At 37.8% G+C, this 18,405-nt stretch overlaps 1 protein-coding gene across 4 annotated transcripts in view; it reads right to left on the bottom strand.

Moving 5' to 3' along the window:
* Nucleotides 1-7,457: 7,457 nt before the first annotated feature.
* Nucleotides 7,458-18,405, bottom strand: part of ENPP3 (ectonucleotide pyrophosphatase/phosphodiesterase 3) — a 36,032-nt gene continuing 25,084 nt past the window's right edge. For 2 of the 4 annotated variants that reach the window (XM_048297647.1, XM_048297648.1), the window contains 8 exons: nt 17,860-18,029; nt 17,688-17,748; nt 16,794-16,948; nt 13,235-13,370; nt 12,643-12,720; nt 11,149-11,281; nt 9,362-9,518; nt 7,458-7,853 (listed from right to left, as the gene is read on the bottom strand). In XM_048297647.1, the coding sequence (XP_048153604.1) occupies nt 7,680-7,853; nt 9,362-9,518; nt 11,149-11,281; nt 12,643-12,720; nt 13,235-13,370; nt 16,794-16,948; nt 17,688-17,748; nt 17,860-18,029 (1,064 nt within the window). In that variant the 3' untranslated portion in view covers nt 7,458-7,679. The remainder of the gene's footprint in view (nt 7,854-9,361; nt 9,519-11,148; nt 11,282-12,642; nt 12,721-13,234; nt 13,371-16,793; nt 16,949-17,687; nt 17,749-17,859; nt 18,030-18,405) is intronic. The other 2 variants (XM_048297646.1, XM_048297649.1) reach the window with 2 other exon arrangements.

Here is an 18,405-nt window from a genome sequence, read left to right as displayed (position 1 = left end):
TATTTCCTCTCCTCTACTTGCCCACTAGGCTATCACCACAGTTCCTCAGTGCAGCCAAGCCCTTGTGGCCATACATACACCTGGAACACCTCATTTGCATTCAAAGCAATGAGAAGTTGACAGTAGTTCACAAAGGACACTGAGCAGTTAAAAAGCAAATGGATTATCAGAGACCAGGAGGAAATCACAGTTTTCTTCAGTTTAACCTCAAACCTCAGTAAACAAACCAAGATGTCACACAGGAAAAACCTTGAGCATAAACAAGACACTGATGTGTCATGTCCCATATGTCATTATCCCATGCTATAGCTGTCCAGAATAGCTGTGCAGCTTGGTTGGACAAGAAGTAGACTGTGGATTCAGTGATTCATAAAGCAGAAGCTTCAGCCAGAACAAACTTTGTTCAGTGCTATTTTGCAGTGCAGTTATTCTGCATTAATCACAGTAGAGAAACATGTAATAGGAAATAGAAAATCAATTCCTATGAAGAAGTATAATCTCTCTTACAGTGGGTTTCATAAAGTTCCTGTTATTCAGATTTTCTTTCGACTTTATGTCATGTATCAATTGTGTTTCAAAAGGTGCCATTTTTTACAGCAATCAGTCAGCAAATTTGTCTAGCAATATTGCAGCACTGTGCTGAAGGTTGTGTTAGGTTATTCATAACTGGGAAAGAGGGAACTTTCCATAACTGCACTAACAGCAGGTAGCAATTTCTCCCTGCATTTTGGAATATAGAGTGCTTATTATGTGAGATACAAAAATATTTTATTGTATTTTTATTTCTATATAAAGCTTTCACATTTCTTTTATGCACTTTTTTTGGTAATACTTGGTAGCTTTTAATAATAGAACAGTTGGCAGTACCACTGATAACCTTTCTGCTGGATTATTTCTCGTAAGCATTTTCCTTGTGAGGAATACATTAAAAGAAAAACTATATAAACTTCTGTAACCCATATGGTTCTGCAGCATTTCACATGCAATGGTGTTTACTTAAAAGTTCTCAAACACAGGTATTCAGACCTACAGAAACTTTCTATCTAAGGGTCTTTACACAAGTACATTAAATTAAATCTGTACCTCAGAGAACAGTTATGATGCCATTCATGTTATCATAAATGTTAAAGTTTTTTGTAATGGAAAAATGCTTTTTTCTGGGCTTCCCATAGCTCATTCCATTCCTTTGTCAGAAGCTATGTGATTTCAATAACTAAATTCATCACCTCTACACTAAACTTTCTGAAAATCCCAAGTTACAGAAGCAATATGATTTCTGGTCTGAGAAAGCATGGGTAGCAGTGATCACAGTCCCAAAGACTGAGCATGAAGCTAGTTCACATACTGACTTTATTCCAAATTAATGGTTTTGGAAGCGTGGTTGGCAAAGGAAGAAGTGGAGCCATAAGCTAAGGGCCAAGCTGGAGAAAGGAGTTGAGACTTCTTTCCTTGCAAGTGGCAACAGCTGGAGAAGGCAAAGATCACACTGAGACACAGATGATGGGGAGAAACATGACTGGGGCTGGGAATAGACAAAAACACACATTGGAGTAAGAGAAATGATGAGCAGGAACCATGGGAAAGATGTTAGACAGCAGACACAGCCAGTAACACGCTACACAGAAAAACAGGAACTTCGGCGGTTTCTTTCTACCCAATATTGTAGGTCAACTACAAGGAGAAGTCACTGACCAGTCCTTGTGTCCTCCACAGCCCACATTTTCCTAAGGAAACATTACCAGTCCTTTTAGAAACATGCCTCCCTGCCATCTCCTTTCCCACCAGACAGCATCCTGTTTGTTGTCACTCTGTCTGACACTACCTTTAGGAATCAAGATTACAGGGAATTATTTCCACCAAAAGCAAAACAACTGCCAAACCACCAAAAGCAAGTTTGATACACCAAACAGCACCTGAAAATTCTTGGAGATGTTCACAAATTAAAATTTGCTGTAACAAAATTAAAATTTACTGAAGCAAATACAAGCTCATATCATATGTGTTTCCTTAGCCTATGCAGCCAAACTGCTTCCAAAACTTTGTACTACTCATAAGACTGAATTGCATACCACATAAAATGCAATCTAACTCATAACTGAGTAAAGGAAGTGAGGCAAGATCTCTCATTCTGTGGAAAGAATTAGAGTAAGCAACAGCTTGAATTCACCTTTCCCATGGGTCTGCAGTTAAGCTTTTAAAAACACCAAGGAACAAAAAATTTCAATACTCTGTTTTTTTCTGCATTCAGACAGTGGTTTGTTTTTTGACCTTCTTCCTCTTTGCAAGTGAAGACTGCTTAACGGTGCTAGGGAGATATCCAGCATCTGTAATCTGAACAAAGTTAAAAAGAATATAAACTAGTTACATGAGAAGATGCAGACGATGCCCCTTGGGGAAGAGTGTAAAGGAGGACTGCAAACTAACCTCTTTGGAATATGCTACTTCATGAAAGTGTGTTCCCAGATGCAGAAAAGGCATCCTTTTCCCTAAAATGAAGGAAAAATTCATCATGAGAAATTAAAACTTAGTATCATTTCTGAATCATGTTTTGCATTCTTGGCAATATATTTCAAATGTTCTAGAGACGATAGAAATGGTATTCACAGATGTAGTTTTGGTAGCTAGACACAATTCCGTCAGCTTTTCCCCTGACAATAAACAAGAATGAGGAAAAAAGTCCAAACCAGCACAGCTGAATCTATGGAAATTACATTCACTAGCTTGCCTGAAAAGCAAACAGAGCTTTCTTTTCCAAAATGCTTTTTCTCAGCAATTCTCCATAAATCCTCCTTCTTCCCTGGGAGAGCTGGTTACTCCTGAGATTCGAGAGAGAATTCTGTGGTATGACCTGTATGTGATAATAAGAGGAGGACAGAAAGATTGTTAGTTTCCATAGATGTTATTAGAAGGTTTTTTTTGGTTGATCAAATTGAGTTTTTTATGTTTACAGTTGACTGACACAGCTTTCATCTGTGCTGATGGGTGTTAATCTGCTCATACAAAAAAGTCTGACATATCTGAACTGCAGGAATACAAGAAAACTTTTATTCTGCCTAAAGAATAACAGGCTGGCATTCTGCCACTAAGAAAAAAATCAGAGCAATATATAAAATCCACTGTCTTCAAAAAGCATTCCTGAAAAAGCACAGATCTTAGCCTTGGACCCTTGAGGCGTTCCCATTGCTGAGTAGTCACTAGAGGCCTATAATGCCTCCAGAAGTGTCCAACATATCAGATGGGTCAGAGTGTGCCCTCAGCAAGTTTGCTGATGACACCAAACTGGGGGGAGTGACTGGTAACACCAGAGGGTCATGCTGCATTCAGAGACACCTCAACAGGCTGGAGAAACGTGCTGACAGGAACCTCATGAAGTTCAGCAAGGGGAAGTGCAGAGCTCTGAGTCTGAGTACCCAGCTCCAGACACCAGCATATGCTGGGGGCCATCCAGATGGGAAAGCAGCCCAGCAGAAAAGGACATGGGGATCCTCAGGCACTAAGTTGAACACAAGCCAGCAATGTACCCTTGGGGCAAGGAAGGCCAGTGATACTCTGGGCTGTATTGGGAGGCATGTTGCAGGTCAAGAGAAATGATCCTTCACCTCTACTCATCACTGGTGGTGCCACACCTGAAGTTCTGGGTTCAGTTCTGTGCTCCTCAGTACAGGAGCTCAGTGCAGACTTACTAGAGAAAGTCCACTGAAGGGCTACCACAGTAATTAAAGTACTGGCTTATCTTTTCTACAAGAAAAGAGACTGGGAGTCCCTGGGGGAGAGAGCTGGAACTGGCCATCCTGGAGAAGAGAAGACCCAGGGTGGGTCTTATCAAGGTGTATGAAGAGTACAAGGGAGAGTGCAAAGAGGATGGAGGCTGGCTATTCTCAGGGGTACCCAGTGACATGACAAGAGGCAATGGACACAAACTGAAATACAGGAGATTCAACTTAAACATAAGAAAGAAGCTTTGGTTTGTTAAGATCCACTATGTTTGCAGTGATCTGTAAAATGCATCTAGACTAACCTTCAAGTTACATACAGGTCTCTTCAGGTTTTGCCCCCAACTTGCCCTATAACTAGACCTTGTAGGCATTCAGAGATCCTCCTGAATTACTGTGGATATCCTTTCTGGAGCTGGTTTAGAAGAACACAGGTAACTGAAAGGACAGAATGAGGGGAAGAAAAACTGGGGGGTTTGATTTAAGGAATTTACAGAACTTAACTTTGGCTCATGCCCCCATCAAAATGTGGACCCAGATGTAGACCTCATTTTTATTTCAGCTATGGCACCACAGACAGTCATGCAACATTTTTAACTCAGTTGCCTTTTCTGTGTGCTTTGTAAGCACAGCTGGATTTATTATGGTTGGAAAATCTGTTTGTGAACTGCTGATCCCACTGAAATCACAAAGTGGTCAAAATTCTCTTGTCCAGCCATGGCCTTCCTGAGAGAGTGGTTTCTAAATCATCTCCTGCTGTCACTGTAACTGTGATTCTGGGATCTGTTGTTGAGGTATGACCAGGCAGAGAAATGGAATCCTTACTGCCAAATGTCAGATTAGCTGAGCCTCTTCTTTGGTAGGAAGGAAAGACTGTGCCCCCCACCTGCCCAGATGAGGCTGCCCTGCCTCTTGGCTTGTAACACCACTCTGTACAGTCCTTCGTCTCGTGCAAAGCCACACATCCCTTTAGGGAGTTGTTCCATCTGTTAGGCAACAATCTGACTCACTGATAAGAGGCAAGCTAGAAAGCTCAGCAATTTTGTCTTTCCTTGGAAAGCCTCTGGAAAGCCGAAGTACACTTCCTCCCAGCCATGTTTCTATCACATAGGATACGACCTGGAGAAATGCACTTCTCTGCAGCCAGTCTTAGGAAGCACTCACTCTTCTCTCAACTCCCAACCATTACAGGCAAAGCAGGCTGTGGCTGAGCTTCCTGGACAGTGAGCAGGTTGGTTTGTGGGACACATCAGCTGCCAAGTCTCCTTAATGTATATTCATAAGCAATTGGTGTCCTTGGCACTTCTCCTGCTTCAAGTCTGGTTGACGTCAAACCCATAGCTGTCCCAAGCCCTGACCCTGGCTAATACTAAGTTGAATTCCACCCAGCACTTTTCATCCTTCAGAGGACACTCCTGTCCTTTGGTTCATGCTTCAGGGTCTGGGAAGGATTTGTATTTCCTGCCACTTTTAGACTATGGTAAGGAAAGTCACTCCAGTAGTCTTCACTTCTCCCTCCCCAGGGAAATTGTGATGGGACAGACAAGTGCTGCTCTAAGAGGACACTCCTGAGCCTCCACTTTTCTCAAGACTTTGGGTCCAGAGGCATGACAGATTTGCCTGCCTCTCTATTGACAGCTTTTCACCCAGAGGTAGTAACTCCCCCACTGCACAGAAATGGCACAGTGAGGATAGAAAAAAATCTGTACTTACAAACACAATTGCACATGTTGTATATGAAAAATCCCACCATCCTATGTACAAACATTGCAGGACCAGTGCAGGAGGTAATTTTAAAAACAACCCTTTCTATATATATCCATTGACACTATTTCCCTTAAGGGACCATGTCCAAGGTAAAGGGTATTCTATGCCACTTCAATGTCTGCACTCAGCTTTGAAGGTACTTCAGGGGGGTACTGACAAAAAGCCAGCGGTCTCTGTAATAAATATTAAGTGAACAAAAAAGGTTTGTTTTATAGACAGTCTCACAGAGCCAGGGTGTGGTGTTTAGGAAATAGTAGCACTTACTAAAAAAACATCAGTTAAGCTTTTCCTTGGTCTGCCTTTTCTGGAGCATGATAGGCTGTTTCCCTTGCCTACTTTCTTTCATTATTACTCTGCCTTGCTACAGAGAAAAGATTAGTTATAGGTAGCACCAAATTTCTATATCTGCTTAGAGATTTGGTTCTAATCCTCCAAAACTTAAAAGGACCCAAGCATAAGAGAGGGAAACAGCAAGGTCCTCCAGAGTTCAGACTTCTGATGTCTACAGGAGCACGCAGTTTCTCAGCTTCAATAATGGTCTATGGAAAATCACATTTTATGGAATTTACATTTTTAATTCTCACATGTAAGGTGGCTCTGAGAGCTGAGACTTGGCAACATCTGCTTTTACAGTCAGCAGATTACTTTGTGCCTATTCCACTTCAGCTTCGGGAGTTTCAAAACTGGCTGAAAAATACGGAAACAAAGGGCTTACCAATTTGGGAAAGCTATACTCACATCCCCTAGAAAACAGAAGATTGAAATATTCAGAAACAACATTCTTAGATCTCAGGACAAAGGAGAGCGGTTAACAAAGGAGGATTATGTTTTTAAATTAAATACAGTGTGTTTATTTTGTGTTATTGTCTATTTGTTATTACTTTAACTTTTGAATTTCTCAGCATTTCAGAGTAAAAGAAACCCAATCCATTTTACACATTCAGTCACTGTTCTTTTGTCCCACTCTTCCAGAGTAAGAGTGTAGATTTTTTTTTACTAGAGCTAGGATATGATTTACCATGCAGTGAAAAACCAGTTGTGTTCTTAACTGGGGCAGTTTAGCAGAAATTTGCTTTAGGTGGGCGGACTTAAATGCCACAACATTGTAAGGTGGTGAACTACAATTCCACGATGGTGTAATGGTTTAACTGAGATAAAAATCTTTACATTCAGCTTGGTCCCACATAGTGATTTTAAGATCAGTATAGCTAAACTCTGTCTGGTGCCTGGGCATACACTGATCATCTAAGACTTGGGGGGAGAAAAAATGTCTTGTGGTGGGTTTGGAATTTTGTGCAGAAAAGCCTGGAAGTTTAAAGCTTCCTTCCTTAAACAGACATACCTCCTTCAGTCCACAGTTAGCTTTATAGATTGAAACACACTTTGACATGTTTCTTTAAAATGCCCACTGAGCCTATAAATCAAATTTTGCTATTGCCAGGCATTAGGAAACCATTGCAAATACAAGTAAATTGTAAAAATTGTAAAAATAAATACAAGATAAAATTCTTTTGTGTAGAGCATTTCTTTTACCTCTTCATGTTCAGATTGTTTTAAGATTTCTGAAGGGTACGGAATATGGCTCATTTACTCTAACGTCACTTCACTTGTTACTGGCAGAATGAATTAACCCAAGTGGAAAACACAAGTGATGATCACTTGCACTACATATAAACCTTTTGTGAGTCTCAATATGTTTTCATGGAATTAATAGGCAAGACAGAGAAATTCAGAACATTTCAGGACATGCTAGTGTTAGAGAACCATATCCTTTCTGATAAACACAAGGGAAAAAACACACACACTCCTCTCAAACTGTTTCATTTTTCAACTCCATTGTAGAAGTATTTTATATAAAATGTATAATTCTGGTGTGTATGCACTATAAAATATGTCCTTTTGCATTTTTATTTAATCACTACTACTACTATATATACTATATCATATGTCATGTATTTTTATAGTAATATCATATATTAGTTTTTGCATAATAAATATATATTCTGTATTTTGAAAGCCTGGCTCAGCAACGACGATTTAATTCACTTTAGATAATTTTATGCATAGTTATTATTCAAATTTTATTGGCAAAAAACACTTGACTGAAAAACACAAATTTGAAAAATACTTTAGCAAGGGAAAAACTGAAATCATTTAAATTTTCTTTCTTCCAAGCAGTGACACTTTTTTCAAAGATAATCAGTTGCTTTCAGTCTCAAATATTGGCAAAAATGTCTTTAGCCGTAAGATCTCGGAGATGGGTTCATTTCTTTCCTGGTAAAAGTCAAGCCCAGTTAGCAACTCCACATCCCGAACACGTGCAGAATGAGCCTGAACTCTTTCTTCAACCCATTCAGAAAGTGTCTTATTTTCCTGTCAAAACAAACAAGAACAATGTTCAAGCACATAAAAGGCTGCCTGTTGCTCTGTGGCAGTGTTAGGCAGTTACCAGTGTTTCACCTGGTTTGACAGACTAAGGGCCTCCAGTTGGTTAAACTTCTTTCAGGCTTTCCTAGGCATCTTTACAGCCTTGCTTTTAGGGATGTCATTTAAACAGAATCAAATAGATGTCTCTTCTACTCACCTCTCCACTTCCAAAGTGACAGAGAAGAAAAATTATGCTGAAATAGCAAGTGTGACTTTTAACTACAGAATACATGAGTCACGTTTCAAACACACACATAAGGACAGTTTTAGTTACAGTACAAATTAACTGCACTGCTCAGGTCAGTCAAGCAACAGGCACCTGACAACCCAAAAAAAGTCCTTACAGGAGCTCAGTCTTCATTGCTGGACAGCAACAATAGTTGCTGGTTAGATGGGGAAAACAATGAAAATGTAACCGCTAATCAAGCAAAAATATTATTTTCTCTTCCTTTACTACAAGGGCTTTTTGCAAACAGATGGTAATTTGCTTTTTCATTAACAGTATCTGCTTCTGATGCAAATGATCTGTTAAATGTATATTACTGCAAGAACATGATGAATATAAAGTGTGAAGATATTTGGGGCTTATTGCTAAATTTTAGAAATGACAGTCAATTTCTAAAGTATAAAGCCTAATTCATTAATTATTAGTCAACCCTCAACTACTAAAAAGATCTCACTGGGAAGTTGGATTGTCCACACTACAAACGGGGAGACACAGAAGTTGTTGCCAAGTAGGGCAAACTTGCACTGTCTGGAGTTATGAGCTCAAAATTATAAATAAAAACCATCTGTGAGGGCCAGTTCAAGTCTGTGCAGCTGTACTTGTACAATATAGACACTGAGTTAAGGAGCCTTCTGCAACCCAGAGTTTGTGGAATAGACACTCAGCTGCCTCAACAATACATATTAGACTCAGATAGTTTATTTTGTTTGCTACAAGGCATAAGATTTATTCTGTTACTGGTAAACAGAGATTTTATTTAACTCAAGTATGAATTTTAACTGCAGGACCATCGATCCAAATGTCTGCTGTGTAATTTCTCATAGAAGTGGAATAAATGATTGAAGGAATTTTCTAGCAACTGAAGGGAATAACACTCAAAGTGCTCTGATACTTCTGGAGTAAATTTATCCTGCAGTCTTCCATAAAGATATCCCATCTCCCTGTTGCCTGTGCTGCTGTTCTCAGCCCTTCTCAGGTGACAGCATTTCCCAGTCCTTTTATCAAACCTTCCTTTCTTCTTCCTTGCTTCCTATCAGCTCATTAGTTTCCAGCTACCTCTCCTGGAGCTCCTTGATCTTCCGGTGATTGCTTTAACTCTCAGCTCATTCTCAGCTCATGGGGAATGAGTTAATTTAACAGACTCACAAAGATTCTCTGGATGACTAGATTCCAATGAGAATCTGTTCACAAAGTTCATTGGTACACAGGAATGCAGAACTATACTTACAGCACAGCTTTCAGTGTTGTCAGGTCGATGAGGAATGATAAAAGACAAAGCATCCAAGGACCCTGAACAGTTCAGTGGAGTATAGGATGTATTCTTGCAGCTTGTCAGAACCACATAGTAATGGGTTGGGACAGGGATTTTTGTATTGTTTATATACCTACAAAACATTAATTCAGCCATTTATTGAGATATCAAGTATTAAAACCACTGATGCAATTAGAAATTTATAGAATTTATCTCAGCATATATCTTTCAATACTATATGACTTAAATTTCTTTTATAATTGAAAAAAATACTTGATGGGATAGACAGCCTCACCATTTATTTCACAAACAGCCAAATATGCATGGATTACTCTGTGTGCTACAAGCAGTCCCACTGAAACAGGACTGCTTAACATGGTCAATACTCCATTTTGCCAAAGCCAGAGATCCCTACATCTGGAAGAGTCAGGATAGAGCATCATATTTGCCCTTCATCATACTAAGAATTTCAGTGATGTGAATTGGAGGAGAGAGATGAGAAAATTACCTTCTGACTCCTTGCCATTGAGAAATGCCAGAATGGTGATGACTTGTGGCTGTGTGCTCTAGAAACCAGTTTAGGATACTCAATTGAAAATGTCCTTGCTGCCCTTTTCTGACTATTCTGCAAACATGGTCACTCTCGTGTATAAACTGATAAGGAGCTGAATGTTTCCCAAGCTTTTTTGTTCAGTATTGAATAAAACACCATCACTGAAATTATTATACTGCTCTGTATGACTGCCTAACCATGCTGACTAAAACATGATTATTCCAAACTAGAGGCAGCATTATGTGGTCAACTGGGTATTTCAGCATTCTGCTTGGAAGGAAGTTGTAGTCTCCCCTCCCTTCCACCCTTCTACTACGTGGCAGGCTGATTCCTGATCCCATTCTCAAACCATTTTTAACAGATGTGGTCAAGTCTAGCCTGAATAAAACATCTCCAGTGGCAGATTCAACTGTGCAGATTTCCCAGCACCTTTCTACTCCATAAATGCTCTTACTCTCCCCCAAGGCATTTTACCTAATCTAAGCTGTTGTTCTAATTCTGGTTTTATTTCCTTCTGTCCTTATTCACTGACATAAATAATTAGTCTTTATCTTTTATGTGTACCTCGAACATGTCAGATGTTGAAGTGAGCTGTGTAAGCCATAGCTATGCAAAGGTACCTCTCAGGAATGTTACATTTGCATTCCCAGTTACACTATTCAGTGAAGGCAAACACACAAATCTGACCTTTGGTAAAATACATCCATTTGAGACAATAGGAAGTGAGTGAGTGAGTGAGTGAGTGAGTGAGCCCAACAAGCAAGTGAGAAAATTATGCTTAAGCATGTCTTCGCAGGTTTAAATGTCATCTATTCTCTCAGCATTTCTGTTGCAGAGGCCCATAATCCAAAATCTAGGCATAATCTTGGGAAACTAATCACTAGTAATCACTAATCACTGTGCATGCATATAGAGATACACATGTTACTGCACAGCTTTTTTACTTGGAATAGACACTCAGCTGCCTCAACAGTACATATTAGACTCAGATAGTTTATTTTGTTTATTTTGTTAGCTTTTTCAACTTCTATGGTACTGTATCTGTTTGCAAGAGCATTTCCTGTTGTATAAGTAATAGTGGATGTAGGATTACAAATAGAATACTCCATTATCCATGATACTTGTTTCTTGGTCTTTTTAAATAATAATTTGTGTGGAAACACAGAGGAAATCACATAGAGTTTGACTTCTGACTTTTCCATGTACTTACTGCTTAATTTCATCAGGGCTGTCAAAATGGCCATCATAATTGTAATCGAACACTGGTCCACTTATAACATTTACCCCATTCCTTTCTCTAGCATACTTCTGAAGAAGCACATTATGGAAATAGTCCCATATGTCTGCCATAAAAAGAAAATAAAAGCAAGATTAATATAAATTTCAAGTAATTTCACCACTGAAGAAAAATAGTGTGTGTTTTCCCTGTAGATTAATAATAAAAAGTTCAGAACTAAACTGCCCATAAAATCAGCTCTTTTTTACACAAAATTTGGATTTCATCAGAAGGGACATACTCTCACCTGCCATTGAAAGAGGCATGGTAAATGCTACTATAGTCCTGCAAAGCAAATTCCACTACTGGATTGTATAATGATTCAATCTAAAGCTGAAGCTACAAACCTACAGCTGAGAGGTCATTAATTTCTGGCTGATCTGCCTGTACCTGCAGTGTGCCAAATAGTAGGAACTGACCTAATGGTTTTGTGAGAGGAATATTCACCACCTGAGAGCTAGTTTCACTGTACAGAACTCATATCAAACATCACTAGACAATATGGCTTATTTCACAGATGTCATTCCAGAAAATACAATTCGTAGGATACAAGCTAGTGAGACTATTCCAATATTTACAACTGGCATGGCAAAAAAACCTGATGGGTTCGGGGCATTGAGGGCATCTCCTATTGATTTACCTGTTGTTTATGGTCTACAGTAACTTCTTGTAGTTTTCCTTGAAAAATTGGATCTTTCACAGTCTTTGATTTACTTGGAAGATTAAAGACACTGAGGTCTTCTGGATATCTATTTTTTTACGTGAGTGAATGAATAAATGAGGTCTGAATATATTAGAAAGATAGTTACATAATTGGGTTTTTTCCACCTTTTTCCTTACATAATTCCTCTTTTTATCCATTTTCTAAGAAAATGAGCCTAGGCCCAACAGTAAAACAGGATCACAAGCAGTTAGAGAAAATTTCTCCTCTGTGATTGCAAACAAATGTGAGTCGGGCTGGATGGGAAGAGTTAATTTAACTTACCACACTTGCATAATAAAAAGATCTATTATAGAAAGAGTATTGCAAAATTAATATCATTGAGGTCTTCTCTTATGATTTTGCAAAAAGAAAAAATACCATTTTCATTCACCTTGAATTTTCCCAAGGGAAATTTTTTTGAGAGTTTCATGGCTAGCATTTCATGTTAGGACAGCACAGAGGAGATGAAGAGCAAATTCAAAAGCAAACAGGTAAGCAGAGAAAAGCAGAAATCAGATGGGACTATATACAGAAAAAAACCCCCATATAAATGTGGTTTTAAATTTTCAAACATCTACTTTTAAGAAGTTTTAAATATATTTTCACAACATCTGGATATACAGCAGGCCATGCATTAATGTTTTAAATTCCTGTGATAGCTTTATCAAATCCAGAACCATAATTACAGAAAATTAATCATAATGAATCAAAATTTTGCAACCTACCTTTGAAAGCTTTATACATGGGAACAATATTGCTGGTGAGTAAGGCATCATACTGTTCAAGATCAGATGAATTGTAGTCTATATAAAGAGACCAAAATATAAATGAATGGAATACTATACAAAGACAAATTGATTCATGTGTCACCATGAATTGTAGGTACATGTAATTCAATTACATTTTACATTTGAGCATGAGCGCATGATCCTACTGCAAACATATCTCCAAATTTGTTTGTACAATCTGTTCAATAACTAATAATTATCAAATTTGAAAATAGGAAATGAATATTTATGCAGAGGAAGAGGGACAGCCTTTCCTTCCAGTCCTTTACATCATTCCAACCAGTCTTCATCACATTCAAGTTGTTCCATCTTTTAAAAAAAACCCTTAAATGTTCTAAACCGAAAATATTTAGATACAAGTAGCAGCTGCCCTGCTTTTGGTCAGTCTGCAAACACTGGAAAGCTTTTTCTGCCCAACATGCTGATCCAAAGAAGTTTGTTTTGGTGCTTGAGTATATGTTTAAACATAAACCCACATCCAGCTGATTAAGACTTTCTAAGGTCTCTCTATAAAAAGAACCATGCTCACTGGGAGGATAGAGGAAACTGTGGGTCAGGGTCAGCCCTTCTGGGTAGTCAGAACAATTTTGGCTCCAAGCAACAGGGATTCTAACATCAGGCCGCAGACAGTCTGAAACGGTGGGAGGAAGAGGAGATGTGTTTTCCTGTGAAAAGGAAAAAAAGTATTACACCCACAGCTGTGGCTAAGCCAATGCTTTGTATGGTTTTAACTTTCTAGAATGGACTTCATTGAATCTTCTCCTATTTTCATAGTGAATCAGGTCAATGCAAGTACTGGACACTAATGTTTTCTGGGTAGTGTTTTTCTTCTACTTGTGTTTTTAGGTAATTCAGGGAAATCCTTATGCGCCATGTAAAACTGTAGCAGCAAAATAAGGCTATACCTTAGGCAAAAACAGATTACACATTTGACTCATTCATCACTTTTACATATTTCTGGAAACACAAACTTGATGTCACATCCTCCTGGAAAGCAGCTAGTATATAAAAATTACACTATCACCTCATCTTGGCATCTGAGGATGCAGTTTCTGTAAGAATCTGTGCTGCTAAGATTTACAGATAAAGAATACACAGTAAATTTAGTACATTTTACTGGCTTCACTAACTTCACCAAAGCATGTTAACATGCTAAGATCTGGCCAAAAGTGATTCTGACGAGTATAATTCTTTCTATAACCTTCACTTTTTTTCCTGTAACCTTTTATACACGCTTTTTCATAATTTTACAATAACATTAAATCATCTGAATATGCTTTTCCGTGTTTAACTTTTTTTTCTCATCCTCATTTACATGGAACTTATTTTCATTTTGGTAAGAATGGAACGTATTTTGCTTTATACATTTATAAAGAGTAGTTAAACATCTAATCTGATTTTCTGTACATTGTTTATTTTGATCAATTAAAACCAAGCAAAAATAAAGAACTGGAATGTTCTTCTCATGCCTTTTTGCACTCCTTGATTTAATTCATTTAGTCACTTTTATTAGAATTCAAGTAGATGCCATATTATGGTCAGGTTGTACATTAATGGAAAACATATATACCATATGAAATGAAACATAAAAGACGACAAAAGTCTTCCTTTGACTCCTGAACAGATCATGTGGCAAAGAAAAAAACAAAACACATTCATCACCAATTTGGCTCCTCCTATTTCAGGTCAAAGAACTGCAACAAAGAACCATAATGTCTCCTGAAGAAAGCAGTTAAAACTAAAAAATGGCTGTGCCTATCCCATCATGAATTGTCTTTTTTAATGCAGATTATTGTTTTTTGATGAGCCCGTAATTAATGTCAAGAAGTATGAGTTATTTGCATTACATGACAGAATTCAAGCATCTGCTGTGGTGTCTTATGTCAAATTCAGTCCCCTTCAGGAGTTCTTGTCTTTTTGCAAGAAAATGTGTCTTCTTCCCTGGCAGATGAGTAAGAAAGAAAACAAATGTCCTTCAATCTTAAATTTTCCTTATTCCTGAGAATACTAAGCAACTAAAACACTATCTGATGCTATTTATTTAAGATCAGCAAGTGTATGTTATTCATCCAGTTTCAAAACTTCCAAATCACACAAAACCAGCAAAACTCCAGCCTGCATTACCTAGTTTACTGTTTAAGCACTTCTTTATATACCCTATCTTACAAATTGTGTAAAGCACTGTACAGGTTGCATCCAAACATAATTAACCCAAGGTGCAATACAAATTCTGTCATTCCCAGGTATTGTTGCCAAATCTTACAGTCAAAGGCATTAGCTCTATCTCTGTCCTCACATAGGTGTTGTAATTTACAAAGCCTATTTCTCTCGATTAGCACATGTAATAAAAAATCATAATCTCAGTTTACTGTGCAAGGTAAGTCAGTGTGTGAGCTCTTACACTCAGAGCCTTTCACTGTTGTGTCTCTGACACTATTACAGATGGGATTTATTCTTTCCTATTCTTTCTATAGAAAACATACATCATTGTATTAGAGTCTGCTGTGACCTATATCCTCCAATACTTCAGTCCCAAGCATTCACTGCTTCCCACAACGTTGCACGAACTGCTCTTAGAAACTCCTGCAAAATATGTATTTCTCTTAATTCAGACATTAAGTTGAGCAGGAACTTTCTTTATACACTTCCCGTGCCTGAAGTTGACCTACAGGAAAGCCAGAGAGGGACTCTTTGCCGAGAACTGTACTGATAAGACAAGGAGTAATGGGCACAAATCAAAAGAGGGGAAATTCAGGTTAGATACTAGGAAGAATTTTTTTCATGTGAGAGTTGTGAGATGCTGGAACAGCTTGCCCAGGGAAGTTGTGGATGCCCCAGCCCTGACAGTGTTCAAAGACAGGTCTGATAAGGCCTTGAGCAATCTGGTCTAGTGGAAGGTGTCCCTGCCCATGGCAGGGCTGGGTTGGGACTAGATGATCTTTAAGGTCTATTCCAACCCCTTACCATTCTATGATTCTATGATTCTTTACTAACTGAGAATTTGTTTTTTAACAAAGGAAAATGTCTGAAAATTTATTTGGGTTTTTGAGCTTTTATAAGCTCAATATTAAGAAGACTGCAGCTCTGATGGGACTTTTTAATCTTTTAAAAGCAAAATCAGACAAAAAATATGCCCACAATTAACTAGCTTTCATTTGTGTAATGCACTTTCATAGAAAGGTTTAAGGGCAGATCTTCAAATATGAAGTATAAAGAGTCCTTTTGAAATGGACATTTGCTTAAATGACTTTTACCCTTCTTAGGATTGAATTCCTGATCCTTCAACCAGACAGTGAAGAATCAGTAGAAAATATGGAGTGAAACTTTCTGAAATACTAACATTTTAGCAGCAATTACAATAATTTCCTCATATTCGTACTGATAAATAAGAAATCACATAGACATCAATAACAGTCCTCTTCAGACTGAAGAATCAACATAGAAACAGTTTCCACAAGGCAACTTAGAAAAAGGGTCAAATTATAAGGGCAAGTAAGCCCATGAATGTCCATTCATTTACTGACCCTGAAAACTCAAACAATTTATTCCAGAGCCACATACCCTTGAACACTCAGACGTTCATTCAACTATAATTACACTTTTCAGAAGTGATATCATGTAACAGAGAGCAGACAACATACAGAAATAAGCATTAGTGCAAACTGTCTTGTAGAGTTGCACAAAGGATATTTAATAGGAAAAATATCATGGTACTCATAGGAAAGCTTGAAATTCTGATTTGGAAAATCACACCCTGCTTTTCCACAGGAACTGACAGGCAAGGGGACCATTGTCTTGACAGCATATCCCTTTTACAGAACAGGCTTAATAGAACCAGCAGCTCTATTCTCCTATCTCTTTTGTGTCTCTAACAAATGGTAATTCCCACTTTCCCAAACTATATTTTAAGATAGCTGAAATTTAAATGATATCAAAGACACTTTTTCAGACACAAAAGCCTTAGTCACATGACATCCACCAGCCCTTAAACAGGGTTCCTGATGAATTCCACATTTTTAATCCATTAGATCCCATATTTAAGAGTAGATATTTGATAGATAGTAGATATTTGATATTTGATAACCTACAGGCTTATCCACAGTGTAGGCAGTCCACAGCGGCATCCAGATATCATAGCTGTATCCACTCACATACTGACGATGGGAAAGGAGGCAGTAGACATTTTCCTTCTGAAGAACTTTGGGTCTCCCATATGGCAAATGAGATGAGCTTGCCTTGTTAACTAAAAGTTAAATAATAATTATCGATTTATTCTTCTATAACATTTGGGATGGCACAAAGGGTTAAGAAAAATTGTTAATTAAACTTCAGAAAATACAAGTAGATCCAACAGTAAACCTGGTCATGTGGTTCTTTAGGCTTATAAGTAGAATAAAAAATGTAGAAAATAGTTTTCATATTATGTTTAATGTACAAAAGTCAATATATCAGCTTAGCAAATTCTTGTTTCTTTGAAATTTCATACCAATGTAAATATTTTGAACTTATCTTACCAAGTGGAGGTGAAATTTACATCTTATTTGACTAGGAGGCATTACAGTGTTTCCCAAAATTTCCAGAAACACCATTAAAAAAAAGCAGAAAGAAGTATCTATGAGAATTTTTGATCAGAGAAAGGCAAAGTAATGCGTGCAGGGTAAGGAACAAGAGTTATGGCACATAGCCTGACAGTGCTCAGATTTTCTCCAAGACCATTGAAATCCGTATGGTGTTTTCCAAAATTTTAATGGGACTCAAATCCTATTCTTATACATACATGAGGCTTTAACAGAGCTCCTTAGCATTTTTTAAAGAAATGCAATGGAAAAATAAAAAAAAAATTGTGCTCCTGACCTGATTTTCCTACTTCACTTTCAATTGTAATTAACGTTGCAAAAATTCCCACTGGAACCAGTGATATAAAGTATAAACCAGGTGCAGATTTAAAAATACTGCTGCCCTCTTCATTTTTTGCTACTTACTTTCTTCTGCGGTGAGATTTAACCTCTTGTTTAGCAGTACTTCTTGTGACGCATTTGAGATCTGTAAAATAAAAGAGAATTGCTCAAAATGAGTCCACTGCTTAGAAAAAAACAAAGCAAGCAGAACACACTTGACAGAGATGATTAAAAGATGCCAGAAACCCCTATTTACTTGTGTGCAATTGCATCCCAGGTCATCTGCAGGAGCCAGATTGGAAACTGGACATGAATAGGGAGATGAGACTTCCCTTGGATGTGAAGGATTGTAAAAAGGTTTCTTTAAGAGGTGATTCAAGCTGCCATGTGTTCCATTGTTTTGTGCTGGTACTATCTGCAACAAATCTGTTGAAACATTTGAAATTTGTAAACATATTTTAAGACTAAAATGGTATTTTAAAAAGTCATTCTCTTTCCAATTCTACTCATTTCCTAGTCATTTTAAATGTAGAAGAAATAGCTTATTCCATTATTCAAAGTATTATGGTAACTACTCCCACCAACTTGCAAATTTCTAGGTCTGAAGGTTCTTTGCTATCTTCCACTGCATCAAGATTTAGTCATTATAGATTTGAGTACTGCTGATACAGTTTTATACACTGTCATAACATTCATAAGATTAGATGGTCTAATGCAGACTATAAATGTTATTGCAAGTGCATCACATTGCGAAACATTGTAGTAGCCTATTGCACTTTTGTGTGATGCTTTAATCCGTATT

This window comes from Corvus hawaiiensis, chromosome 3 (genome assembly GCF_020740725.1).
Source record: "Corvus hawaiiensis isolate bCorHaw1 chromosome 3, bCorHaw1.pri.cur, whole genome shotgun sequence".
In the NCBI taxonomy this organism is placed as follows: domain Eukaryota; kingdom Metazoa; phylum Chordata; class Aves; order Passeriformes; family Corvidae; genus Corvus; species Corvus hawaiiensis.
The sequence above is the reverse complement of the archived record's forward strand: the minus strand, read 5'-3'. Positions and strand labels throughout refer to the sequence as shown.